Here is a 14,536-nt window from a genome sequence, read left to right as displayed (position 1 = left end):
AATGACTAAGCTCTTGCAGTTGTAACAGGGCAGTATCCTCATCAGTGGTCACATGTGACTTGCTGGATAAAGAGCAGGAAGATCTGTCCAGTGGGATTATTGAAAGATCACACATCATTTAAAGTTGGACTTAAATATATTGTGAATATGTTGTTGGGTTTGGTCTCCAAGGACCCGAACATAGAATAGGCAGCAAAATGTTTCTGTTGGCTTTGATGCCAGGCTGAGTGCTCCAAGATGTGCTCCAATCTGACAGTCCAAATAGGATGTCAAGCACAGCAGAAACTGCTTAAATTTTCAAGACAGTGGTGGAAAGTGTGTTTTCAGTGGGGTAGCTGGTACCTGGATGTTCTTGGTTAAGTAAGTACAATACCCACATTTCCCATCCGGTGTAAAAACACAGGATGTGCAAACAGTAAAGCTCTTTCAATATAGTGATCAAATTGCTGCTGCATCATGTTCATTAAGAGCATGTTAGTTTAGATGAAAATTATGTTTCAAATTTACCATCAGCTTAAAATCACTTTCACACAAAGCTTCTGGCAATGTCCTGAGTGGTGAAATAGAAATAGGGCACTAAGTAAGGATCTGCTTTTAAAGTAGGTTTGTTTGTTTGTGACAGGCATACACTGGAAAGTAAATTATACACCCCAGCAGCACAGGAGAAAAAATGTCTTAAAACCGTGAACTATTCCTACAAGGGAAGAAGGAAAAGAAATCCTCCTATGTGTGTCCCTAGGTTAACTGGCAAGTGAGACACCAGCTGCGTTTTCATAGTTTGAGGATCTTGATCTTTCAGTAACCCAAAAGTGGACAAATACGGTAGAGAATACTTCAGTTATGGAAAACTTGATGACCTCGAGAACACAAGCCTGCACTTACACACTTTGTGTAGTAAAATTATTCCTTTTCCTCACGCTATTTTGCACAAATCTGTTTTTGGGTCTTTGGAGTTCCATTTTCTTTCATGAACTGGAACAACTTGAATGCAATAAAGGAAACTGGTATTCTGTAATTATAATAATCCTAAGTGTCAGTTTGTTAAAAATTTTATTATGAAGCAAAACTGCTAACCAAAGTAATTTCTGGTGTTAGAGTTTTTCATTACAAAGAGCTGAACTGACAAATGAGTTTATTGCTGTCTAGAGAACTATATTTTATTTTGGTCACTTAGTATTAATTAAATCTTACAAGTAATTATTTTTTGTTTGTTTTCTTTGTTGAATATTTTTAAACAAAATATTGCTCTCTAAGGCACAGTTTAGTGGATGTTTACCACCAGCTTAATATATTTACAAAACTGTGTATTATTTCTTCTTAACAGCACTCTGCACAGAGGAGTGTGTGCATGGAAGATGTGTTTCTCCTGACACTTGTCATTGTGAACCAGGATGGGGAGGCACTGATTGCTCTAGCGGTGAGTAAAGATTACAAAAATGTAATAAAGATATATACTGCTATTAAAAATTGTAGGAAACAAAGCAGTGGCCTTAGAAATTGGATGCTTTAAATGGAAATTGAAGCTTGTCAGTTGGTTGTTTTGCAGTGATTAATGTGTGATATTACCCCTTCCTACAGTAGTGACTTTCGATTTTTCTCTTGTTCTTATGGAGAAATGTTAAATGCAGTGAAGGATGCTCTTAATGCTTTCTATCCTGTTATTGGAATACCAATGTAGATATTATACCTCTATTATCGTTTTTTTTTCTTCAATCTTTCTACTTCAAATTCTTCATTAAGAATTTTGTGTAGTAGTTGGGGTATTTTCTAGACAGAATACTTGTCCAATGGAAGCCAGTGGGAGTTTTACCATTGACTCTTCATGCAGCTCAGGTTCTTCCTTCTGACTTGAATCCACACCCTGAATTATCTGTACTGCGCAAGGTGGGAAAATGGGAGAGATGGGAGTTCTATACTGTTTACTAGAAAATCAATTCACACTTTAGGCTTTCAGTTCTTTCAGTTGGAGAAGATTTTCATATAGAAGTTTCTTAATTGACAAAGGTAAGTTTAAGTCTCCGTGACTAGTTCATGTTAGAGTGAGACAGCGAGCATTCTTTCTGGTAAAAACATCAGAGATGGATGTAAAATTGGTCCAGTCAATTACTGACATAACAGAAATAAGCTTGTTAATTGAACTCTATGTATTAGGCAAGTAAGTAAAGCTCATATACAAAGATCTTTATAGTCAGTTAATGAACAAACATTTTATTTTGCTGTTAGTCTCTCCCTTCCTTGCAAATTGATTGTGATCTTAAGAAAGAGACATCATTACCAGGCAAAAAGATAACAGGTAAAGGTCGGCATCGGAAGTGAACAAGAGTTCAATTTGACTGGGGGAACACCTACAGAGGCTAAAGTCAATGGGACGGAATGTTCTCTGGTTGCCTGTCTTCTGTCTGCAGCTTTGCTGCTATCTCCCCACTTACAGCAGGAAAGGCAACTATGATAGGAAGGGGAGCAGAAAGAAAAGCCATGTAACCATTTGGGATGACCTGACATGTAGACAAGGGAAAAACTTGGAAGGCATAATTTACTACATATCTATCTAGAACAATACTGCTATCTTGAGAAAAATAGTTCTTTTAATTGTAAAATAATGTAGTGTCTCAGATAATTATTTTATCCTTTGGTTATTTTTGGCGATAGATAATGATCAACCTAACAGGCAGTGGGTTTTTATACCCTGCATAGGTACTTAGAGCATTTAAAAAGTGAGGAAATAATAAAATCCTTGTGATAACATGGGCATACATCACATGTTCAGTTACACACACATGCATGCACACTAGGAGTAACAAGCATTCCAAAGCACGAATGGGCCTTGGGAACTAAAACTAGCCAGTGACTCATATTAAATTACACTAATCTTGCAAGTGAAGATAAAAAGAAAAAGAAGGTTTTTCCTATATTGAATATTTAGCTTTTTAAAGTAATTAGGAATATTAAAGCACTGACAAAGATTGAGATAGAAACATTATTCATAACTTTTATTTCCGCACTGGGCAGCAATCCAGTATATTTCATTTATGAGATTTCAGCAGTGGAAAGAGAAGCAGTAGCCAATTCCTAAATTAAATATGCCCTGTTAACTTTTATAAATGATAGCCCAGGATTAGCTTCAAAATTTAAGCTTACATTTTATTAATATAATTAGTGTGTTCACTGGACTATTGTGCCCATTGTCTTTCATTCCACTTGTTATATGCTGGGCAGCACGGATTCTTGTCCTAAGGTCTGATCTGACAAGCACCACTGTCGAGTGTAATGCTTGTAAGTGTGAATGGCCTCACTGAAGTTAGCTTTTACTGCAGCCATGAGAGTTACTCACTTTTATGCCTGATACTAAAAGTTTGGATGACTGGCCTCCTTACTGTTCGGAAACCTTGTTTGAATTAAAAGGTATAGAACAGTTATCAGCTGGATTCTTTACAGTTATTGCTCTGAGCATTTCCACAAGAGAAGCTGAGAGCCTTTTCCTGGCTGATGCTGATACAATTAAGATACAGTGGTGATTCACACGTTGAGACTTACCTTTATCCATCAGTAATTTGGAAAACTATATTCACTTTTACTGGACTAATCTATTACCTGTGTCTACTTTCTTCTTCTTACTTCATTAATGTTGAATAGGTGTATGAAGGATACATGTCTGCAGTGACAAATAAATGTGATTTGTTAGGTGTTTCTGAATGGCTGGTAAAGCTGTGCTCCAGATAAACTGAAGCTGTTGGTTACATCCCAGCCACAGGTTCTGTGTGTGGCCCTCGAGCTTTGCTATGTGAACCTCAGTATGAGTGATTTCATAAAGTCATAGGCATATTGCTTTTACTGTTGGCAACTTGGAACTGTTCTACTGGGAAAGCAATTGCTTGGCAAAACGCTCTCTTTAGATTTAAAAAATCACACGGGAGAAGTAATTGTTTCCTGAAAGTGACATTAAGAAAGGGAGCCTGATTGACACTGGGTGTCATTGTTGTGTACCTGGAAAAGGCCTGTGGATGCTCACCCACCTTGAGGTATCTCAACACTGCAAGCCAGACTAGTGTAGCTTTCTAAAATTTATGTATATCCACATTTGATTTGGTGACTCACATTCAAACGTAACCAGAGCTCCAGCACAAGGTCCAAGTGTCACTTCAAAACCGAAAGTCAGGTCCAAATGTTTGGGTTTTTTTCTTCTTTTGGTGTGCTGCAAAGAGTGCCTGTGCTAGGAAAGCATGTGGATTCTGACACTGAGCATAGATTTCCTAGAGAGGCATGGTTTTGATGTTAAATCCAGTTTCTTTGCGTTATTGTTCTCCCTTGACTGGAATATATACAGTTAAATGGTTTGAAAGTTACAGCGACAGCCTGTAGTCATCCAAACGATCTAAAATCCTTTTCAGACTTCATTTCATGCTTTCATAAAACTCAGCCTGTAAGACAGCGGTCAGAAATCTCACCGTTTTGTGCAGCTTCCAGTGACTGATTGTGGTACTGATGGTGGTGTGTTAGAGTTCATCTGTTGTCAAGGTTAAAATAAGTTCAGATGAATTGCTAAACAATTACTAAAAAAAAAAAAAAAAAAGGTGCCATATTCAGCTCTGCATGCTTCTATACCTGTGTTTTACTGCATGCTGTTGTACATCTGTTGATGCCTGCAGGCCTAGCCTTGATTTCATGCTATAAAGCTGCAATATATTAAGGCTTGATTACCATAACAATAAAAAGAGAAGTAATGAGGTATTAACTAAAGAAGCTCTTGAATAAGAAGTTTTTCAAGGTTTTAATGATGTTAAAAATTGAAAGTCTTTAAAAAGCACATACCTTTTCCCTTCTCTTTCAACTTGGTTTTGATTTGTTTAAAATCATGCCCATTATGTCCATGCAATCTGCAGTGTTTTGTTGGTTTTTTTGATACAAAGGCAAATGGCAAATGCTCTGTGTGAACTTACCTGCTCACCTGTCCAATTATTTCAAAGCAATTAACTTCAAACAGTATGATATACTGGTGTGAAGTTCTGGTAGGAATATAATTGACTGTTGGTGGTTACCTGGCCTTTTCTGGGTCTTGAAAATAACCATCTGTATTTGTAAGTATTTAGGCCCCATTCCAGGAAAGCACTTAAGCATGTCCTTAAGTTGACACATGAGCAGAACTTTTCATCTCCTTTAAATGAAGCAGGTGTCTGAGGATGTTGCTGAGTCAATTTTGAAGAAACAACTAAAAATATCTCAGTGAAGTCTAAGACCCTCATTGAATTCATCAGGCCTATAGAGAAGAAGGTTATCTCTCTTCCACAATGCCAAAGCTCACCAGGCTGCATTACTGAAGACTTATTTTTACTCTAACAAGTATTTTTCACTGTGAGGAAGATCACCAATATCTTCCTGCAAAACGGGGTTCACCAAACAGTGGACAACAGGTAGAAAAAGGAAAGTTCAGAGCAAGCACCCTGAATTATAAGCAAGAACCTTCCAAAACTGTGTGTGCCAGTTTCAGAAATTTCAAAGTAAAGAAACAGAGAAGTTGTAATGACAAACTAAAGTGGTTTTCAACATGTTTGCTTTCCTAGTAGTTTCAGCAGAAAATATAGTACTGTCCAAAGTGTAATAAAATGGATGTTGGCATAATAATGCCAAACCATCCTCTGTGATTAGGCCACCTGAGGAGGGGGGATATGCTATTGCTGCCTGGCATGGGCAGCTCAGTACTGTACACATATGTATAACAAGATTTCTTTGGAAAGAATGTTCCGTAGAAATGATCATCAAGAGTAAGAAAGTATTTCATTTTGTCAAAAATAGCCAAGGTCATAACAACAGGCAAGTATAACCTAACAGCAAGATCACATTTAAGGATATAGCCCTAGAGCAGCTGGAGTGCTTCAGTTCTGAAACTTGTGATGAATGAGAACTGCAGACACTGTGCTAAATCTGAAAGGGGGTGTTGCTTGACAAGTTATAAAAGAAATAGTAGAAATCTCAGGAGAAAAAGTGAGTATTTTAAATGGGTCCATGGCGTTCTGCAGGTTTGCTTTTGGCTTCCATACTCTCAGAATGCTTTGAACTATTTCTGAAGAAGACATAAAGCTCAAAGGAGTGCTGGGACGTGTGTGACTTGTGTACAAAGCATTAAATGAAATTCAACTTAAGATCAGGGATGTATCTGATGGAATCATTAGCTAAGTTTTTGTCCTTGGCTTCTGAAGACAGGAGGACTGACTGGGAAGGCACCCTGGGAAGAGGTGTATAGAGGTGTGGATCCTCAGCAGTTCCAGTCCTTGAGTGGAGTGCTACTTTGGTTCAGGGCCTGTCCTTGAAAGACGGCTGTCCATGTTTCCTGTGTAGGAGTTTGTCTCTGCAACAAGTTTGTATCACGAGGACTGCTTCATCAATGTGACAGAATTTGAGAGATGTTTCTATTTCCAGTGAACCCTTGTATTTCATACATCAGTGCAAAATCTAAGTTTAGGTAGAATTTCTAAAAATCTGTTTAAAAGCAGACTGTGGTCTTTTAATACACATTTCACTTAAGCTAAGCTCAAACTTCAGCTTAATGCTGATACGATTTGCAGATTCAGTGACAGCTGCATCATGCAAAGAGATGTACATGTATAAAGGCAAGCTCCAGTGAGGGTGCACACAAGGATCTTTTGTATCAATTACAAAGCAGAATGGATCTCTTTCTTTCAGATTGTTCTTCCTTAAACATCCCAATCCCGTCAACCTCTGAGCTAGTGTGCTCAGGTAAGCAGCTGCTGTCTCATTTCTGCCTCTGCAGGCTGTGGAGCCCACGCATGCTCGGGCTCACACGTCAGGTTGTCTGTGCGAGGCCATCTCTGTAGCAGCTGCACTTCCTGGGACAGCCTACACAGGACAGCCTGTAACCAGGGAGCTGAGCATAAACACAAGCTGCTGTTCAGCACAGTTAGCACAGCAGCATGTCCCGCCTATATATTTTTACACAGATAATTTGGCTGCATTAAACTGGACTAATCCGTCATTTTTCATTCTGTGGGAATAGTTTTTCTCTCACTGAAGCTGCTAATATTGCTACTCACGTGGTTGTGGTATTTTCTTCTCTCTCTGTAGCAGCCATGGTAGTATACTCTTAGCTTCTAAGAGTTAACTGCTTTGGAGATGCTGTGAGCTTAATTTGCCTTGTCTTTTCCCCAGAGTAACTGGACCAAGTAAAAGCCAACAGTGGATCCTGGAAAGGGAAATGTAGATTCAAGATTTACTTTGGAGAGAAATTGCTTTTTGCACCTCTGCTGTGTGATTCATTGATGATGAGTAGATCAGTTGCCAGTTGTCCTAAAAGTTGTACTAAAGAGGGTAAAAAATAGAAATTCAGCACCCTGTGTCCTTTTCCTTTTTATCTTCATCTTCACTGTCACGGGGTGGGAAAGGACTTCCTTGAATCAGCTGCTCTTGTCTGAGGCCCATGTAGTGACAGATCATTCTCTCCCATCAGTTCCAGCTCTCCTTTGAGGCTGCCTCCTTTGAATGATTTTGAAGATTTCATTGAGCTGTCCTCACTCTGCTTCGGTCCCTGGAGTTCTGCCTTGCTCACAGCGTTGCTCTTCAGATGTGATCTAGCAATGTACTTCATGTGTATGAGTAGTACTTTTAAAGTCATTAACGAACAACTGATGTTTTTTATGTAAGATAAATGCTTAAGTCATTATCTGAATGGGACCATAAGCGATGAGGGGGGAAATCAGGTTGATGAGGATCTCATTTAGGGACCAAGAGAGTTACGAAGTATCATCCAGGTTTATCAATGACAGTTCCTTCTTTCAATGCGTTAAAGCCAAACTCAGCTTCACCAAAAAAAAAAAAAAAAAGAGAGCCCCAAGCTCAATGCTGGGTGTCCCACAGAGGAGGACAATCTGCAGGGCACTGATCTGAACACGTCTGCCAGTTCTAGACAGAGGTGATGCTTTGACCTGCCGCATAGGTGAGTGCCAGAGGGCAGAGAAGTGATAGGAAAATAATACAGGTATGTAGTGTGATAAGCCTCCAGGTGTAAAATATTATTTTAATGTATAATGTTATCAGAATAATTCTGCACAATGATGTAATTATTGCAATATTACTACAATCATCTCCTCTGTTAAATCATCCAGTTCTTTCTATGTTTGTCTGCTTTAGTTGAAGAGATGAGCCATTGTGAGTTATATGCTAGAGCGAATATTCATATAGAACTCAGATGATCTGTTAAAACCAGGCTTCTCCTTTGTAGCTAGGTCTATAGTTGTAATTCTGGTATACATATACATTGATATAAGGCATTTGGTGGGCAAACGGGAAGTAGGAGGCCAGAGCTGATGGCCATCTGAGCATAGCACCTCACGTTTTCTTGTTCTCGTGCCTCTCATGAGCTGTATGTGACCAGGATGGAAATTCTGCATTCTGTGTAACTGAACTGTCAGACAATTGGATCATGCCTGGTACTTCTAGAAAGTCAATCTGCTGACTCTGTGAATCCAACTCTGAATTCATGCTGGAATCCAAAGACAAGAGAGGTTATGTGCAAGTTTTTTGGCGTAAAACCTTACTTGTAGCCCATCATTAGGGACTGAGGGCTTTGGAGGGGGGGCACGCAGAGATGCTCAGATTTCATAGAAGAGAAAGGGGCATGTGTATAGGAATGCTGGGAGCAAGCAGGGTTCTGTGTTGAAGTTTTGTTCGTGACCAAGGCAATTGTGTTGATGAGTTGTCTCTAATTGGGAGTACAGGTTTACACTTCAAGGGTAATTTCCAGTAAAGGAAATGTGGTTGCTAGTGCTGAATGGGCTTAATGCATTCTGGTGCAGGTCTTCCTGAGGTTATACAAGGGGGAATTTGGCTGACATACACTTTTTTTTGTCTGCCTAATTGTTGAGAACTGAGGAGACTTTATATTAAAGCAGTATATGCGTTATGAGTTGTTAGTTTTATTAATTTGACTGAGGTTTTCTTCACTTTAGACAGGGTAATAGCTATAAAAGAAGGAATCTACTAAAATATCTTTTTTAATGAACTGAATTTCTAATGTTAAATTTCATTGCTGAAGCATCTTGCAGTAATGTGGCTTTAAATGTGCGCTACACAAATGAACAGACTTTAGATCAATTTAAAAGTACCACTGCTATCATTTCATGGCCTGGATGCTAAAGTGCTGTCACTTGGAGAAAAGAGCAGAATTCCTTCTGTCATAGTGCAGGCAGAAGTCTCAGGTTTAGAAGACGCCCATTGAAAAGTATTCCCAGGGTTTTTGCTTGCTAACAGAAAAAACAAGTGTAATGGTTCTAAGCTGATTATTTCAGTGCTTGCTAGAGTGATGCATTTCAAAGAACGCTTGGAGAGGGCAGAGCTCTGCTCACTGCTGGCCCTAAGGTATCAGCAAACCCCTGTGAGCTGGTTCAGGTGGCTGCAGCAGAGGAGCCTGAGGCTGGCTCTGACTTCTGCTGGGTTCTGAGTAGCTGTCTCCAGAGATGTGTGATACAAGTGGGAAAGACCCTGCTGCCCCTTCACCTGTTTGTGTTCTTGGGATGTTTCCACAGAGATGCTCTTCCTACTTACAGTGCTATTTTAAAGGCAGTGATTAAGCATCAAAGTCAGAAGGGATTTTCCTTTTTTCTCTCGTCCACCATTTGTGGACCATTTGTGTTATTGTATGGTATGATAACATATTTCTGAAGTGAAATGTTTTCATAAAATGTTTCTCTGACTAATCTTGTTCTGTTAAATTACACTTCTGAAAAGACCCTCAAATAGATACCCTGATACTTGTCTGGAATCCTTATAAAACTTGGAAAAAGAGTTTGCCACGGGAGAAGATATCTTGTGTCCTCAGTGAAATGTTTGTTGAAACAGCTGGTTTGCTTCAGTGATGTGAAGAGAAATAATGAAATAGCAGAGGGCTGAACTACAGCCTATCTGACTGTGAAAGCAAGGATGGGAGCGGGGCTTCATACCGCTGCTCACAGGTGAGCATTTTACTCTTGCTGCTAATCTAGCTTTGGCAAGGAATGCAGAGAGCCCTTAGTTATCTGTGCAGAAAAGCATACAAAATAAGGAAATATGTTATGGCCAAAGCAAAAAAATGAGCAGATGGTGTGCTAGCACCATACCTGCCTCTCTGAGGGGATTGCTGTAGCATAGCCACCACTTACAAACACACTGTTATGAACTGAGACCAAACCCAGGAAGAACAAGGGGAACATGATACGCATGGAAGCATGGAATTGACACAGAACAAAATAAAGATTGAAGTATGACAGAGGAAGAATGTGGGGGGAATAGAGGAAAACCTAGTAACAGTGAGACAACAGGCAGAAGCAGCTGGGGACAGGAAGAGCGCAGATAAACGGAACTGAGAAAATGAATGGTGAAATGCAGTAGTTGTGGAAAATGAACACTTCAGTGTTCATGCGAGGCACTGACCATTTCAGACCTGTGAGCATTGAATGCCTCATTCTACAGAGAAGAATGTACAAATTTGGTTCAAATTAAAGTAGAAGGAGGAGAGAATAGAATGGTGGTGGAAGAGAAGATGCTACAGCCAGGCCAATAATGGTGAAAATTGCTGTTAATTTGAGAGAACAAAAGAAATGGCAAAGATCAAGGGGAGGCAAACCCTGATGTGCCACGTATTGCCTCAAACAGGAAAAACTGAGGTGTTGAAGGAATGCTTTTTATCATGCAAAAAAAAATTAGTGAAGTGAGAAAGAATGTGATGCTTGCAAACTAGCGGCAATAATCAGGCAGAAGAAAGATTTAGAGATGAAGTGTTCTGTCTAAAGTGGCATTTGTCTTTTTGGTACCGGCAAAGAAACCCATTAAAGTGTTTATGCAGGGATGTAAACATCTATTCTATGGTAGTCATCGGCACTATAGCTTCAATAAACAGTGTTTAATGTTTAAACAAGATATATTGCAGTGGGATGCTGGAACTTATGGAGCTTTCAACTGCCAAAACTGCCTTTTCTTGGCCTGGAAAAGTAGCGCAAGCAAGAAAAGTGCAGTTTTTAACCACCAGTTTTTATGTTTTTACTGACAAAAATGTTAGGGTAATATCAGAAATTTTGCACATTAAGGAAAATTTCTGCAGTCAAAAGTTACTTGTACTGCTGCACTCAAGGAAACATTTTACATCTCCAGTTTTAACCCTTCTTTATACCATTTAAACATCTTGAATGTGTACTCTGTAATAAGCACATCCCTCAGTCCTTTCTTTACAGCTCCAAAAGACTTGCTTTAGTCCAGAAAAGCTGCAGGATTTTGTTTATAAAACATGCTGGTGTTAACCCAGAATATCTGAAAGTTTTGGATTGAAAATAAGAGTTCAAAATACCTGAATCTTGTTCAAGAAAATGCAATGAATGCCATTTGTCAGGAAAGCTGGGAAGAGACCCAAGTGTCACAGATCTGGGTGTCGTTTTCTTTGTAATGACAAGAACTCTAGAAATATGAGCAATGAACTAAAAGATGAGTAAAATCAGGTGATAGCAATACATGTTGAGTTTCTGGGTTGTGGAGTAAAATAAAATGAGACCAATGGCTACACAGAGACATGCTTAAAGGGACTGAAGAAAGGCAAAAAAAGGAAAATGTATGGGACAAGATCCTATCCATATCTACTTTGTAAAAAGAAGTCACTTTCCTATCTTGTGTGTGTTATGCAAGATAGATTTAGGGCCTGTTTGAAACAACAGTAAATGTCAGGTAGGAATGATGTGTGTATTATTACTCAGACTATTTTATATCAGGAAGATCTTTGTGGACATCATCCAGAAAGAGCAGAGATAAAACACTCTTCTTTGATCCTGGAGGGTGGTCAGTCAACAGAAAAGTCTCTGCAGTTCATCATTTTCAGAAGCTTTCCTGCCTATCATAAAAAGCCTATTTATGTAAAAGCCAGAGACGAGCAGGGATATAACTCTGTCCAGAATGCTTAAAAATATGTACGTCAAATACAGGATAGATTGGTTGAAATTACCCTGCAAAATGCAAATTTTAACAGAATCAGCTAAAACATGAAGCAATGGACATTTGGAATAGGAATAGGATTTCTTACCTTCGCTACTGTCTGCTTAAACCTCACCTTTATGAACCCTTTGTATCAAGCTGCAGTGATCTAACTATGCAACAGTATTAGAAAATGGATTGCACTGCAGTTTTTAGCCTAGGACCAAAATCTGGTATCGTGTCTTACTTAGGTTGCAGTGATAATTTCCTAAATAAAAATCAAGGCTGGGAAGCCCAGACTGCAGAAGGAGGCAGATTTGCAGAAAAACATACAGATATACATGGAAAGTCCATTTTTCCGTAGGGATTGCAAGGTTTGCAGTTATGGAGATATGATTTTGCATCATTGTCTACCTTAACCTGCTAGTGCTCCATAATCACTTAGATTACTAGTTTAATTGGAACAGCTGTAAAAAAAATGCATGCACTTCTATGAATCATAGATCTGCCCTCTAGGACAAATTCCAGCTACTGAAAGATGGCACCCAGACTCTGCTTCAGGGATACTGGGGGAAGGTGGTATCTCTTCCTTCCAAAACTGGTGGGATTATATTACATTTGGATTATGAGTCTCAAGACAGAGCTTGGATTTGATTTCATCCTCAGGTGAAGAATTGCTTTAGTCACAACTAACTCAGGAGTGTATTGGGAAAAAGTTCCTAGCATTTAGGCTATTCATAGCATCTGATTGCAGCAACCCAGTTCTGGGTTTCTTAGGGACCGCCATTCTGTCAGATCAGTAAGACAGTCTTATTAGCTTTTGTCCTCAGCAGCTGGGTCCCAGCTCTCTTCAGAGTGCATGGATTCACAGATTACTGAGATCACTGAAATATAAGAAGTTCCATTTAAGCATTAAAAAGCCATCTTTTGCTGTAAGCGTGATCAAATGCTGGAACAGGTTGCTTGGAGAGATTACAGAGTCTGTCCTTGGAGATGCTCAAAATCCAGCTGGAGACAGTCTGGCAAACTGCTCTGGCTTACCCTGCTTTGAGCAGAGGGTTTGGACTGGGTGATCTCCAGGGGTCCTTTCCTCCTCAACTATTCTACAGTTCTATGATTCCATGGATTATTTTATTCCCATAACTTTAGCAATCTCTGAATTAGAGCAGAGGATTTATTGAGTTGCTAGTTATGATAGAAAACAGAATACATAAGCAGCAGGTCAAAGTATCCCAAAGGCCAATGGGAATCCTCTTATATGTGGGAGTTGAACTTTATTAATGGTGACTCTATCCAAAGAGTTATGTGGTTAATCTCATTCTGAAATCCTGGAATGACGTGGAAATTCTTTGGAGGGGATGCATTTTGTGTCCTGCTGAATTCAATACAAGAGTTTCTTGTGTTCAAGAAAGGAGGTTCTGTTCCCAACTTTGTTTCTGAGACAGTCCATTTGCACCTCTTTCTCTCTTTGCATTTCTTTCACTATTTTATAAAACGGTGATCCTGACCTTTGTGTGGTGTTTTGAGGTTTCTACACGAAAACTTCTGAAGAAGAAATAGATGTTCTCATTAAATTAATAAGATCGAATGTTGTGTGTGTTCTATAGTGAATGCATGTTTTCTAACTGGCAGAAAGAAATGATGTTAATTAATTACTTTGACATACAGTCATGTTGTTGCAGACTGTATTATAGATGTCCAGATGTTGGGTTGTTCTTCCAGGATGCAATATGTTCAAATGTATTAAGAGGTGCATTTTTTCTTTGTGTACGACTATGACAAATTAGCCAAGCTGCTAACTTGCTTGAAGGCATCTTTCACGCTTCATCCATTATATGAGTGATAGGTGATATTAAACCACTTCTTCTTTGTTGTGAGGAAAAACACATTGTGGATAACGGAAAGGAAATAATCAACACCAATATTTGTCCCAACTTCATTTTGTATCTGCATGATCAATAGTTGGGTTTTTTTTCACTTTTCATTCCCTTTTGCTTCATTTCCTCTGTTGTTGTAAAAGACATTTTGCTTCTTGGGAGCTCTGGATCACATTTAGCTCACTATTTTATGAAAGCAGAACTACGCAACTGGAATTATTCTGGACTTGCATGTCATTTGCCTACAGATGACAACAGAAATTCAGCTTTTGTCAGTTTAAACCCCAGTAATGGGTCTGTGTGGTTTTACTTTTTGCTCAGTTCAGAGGAAATGAGCAGGAGGAGTCAAGATGAGAATCATCAGGTCAAATTATAGAGATTTTCACTTTTAAAAATGCTATCATTTCCTTCCTCTGATAATTTCAATAAATACTTGGTTCATTAGTATTTAAATGTGCCTACTTTTCCACGTGGGCTTTAGATATGTAGCTGTTATTCCGTTGTTGTATCATTTTTGCCTTTGTAATTTCTGAGGGCAACTTTCAGAATTAAGTACTAATTCTTTCTTTAATTTAATTGATTCTTGACATAACATTTTAGTTCCATCTGTGTTTTCAATAGGAACTAAAAAATCTGTTCTAAGTCGTTCTGTGCCCTGCTAGATTCCCTGCACAAGTCTTTCAGCCTTTAAAGTACGGTTTCTGAACTGAAATTATTTT

The 14,536-nt window shown here is 38.9% G+C and overlaps 1 protein-coding gene across 6 annotated transcripts in view; it reads left to right on the top strand.

Moving 5' to 3' along the window:
* The window catches only part of MEGF11 (multiple EGF like domains 11), a 254,379-nt gene that overhangs the window by 85,023 nt on the left and 154,820 nt on the right, over window positions 1-14,536 (top strand). For all 6 annotated transcript variants that reach the window (XM_042875569.1, XM_042875567.1, XM_042875573.1 and 3 more), the window contains exon 6: window positions 1,325-1,417. In XM_042875569.1, coding sequence (XP_042731503.1) covers window positions 1,325-1,417 — 93 coding nt within the window. The remainder of the gene's footprint in view (window positions 1-1,324; window positions 1,418-14,536) is intronic.

This window comes from Lagopus leucura, unplaced genomic scaffold (genome assembly GCF_019238085.1).
Source record: "Lagopus leucura isolate 7727_CA_CO unplaced genomic scaffold, USGS_WTPT01 Super-Scaffold_100015, whole genome shotgun sequence".
NCBI lineage: Eukaryota > Metazoa > Chordata > Aves > Galliformes > Phasianidae > Lagopus > Lagopus leucura.
Note: the sequence above shows the minus strand (reverse complement) of the source record. Positions and strands in the feature narration are given on the sequence as shown.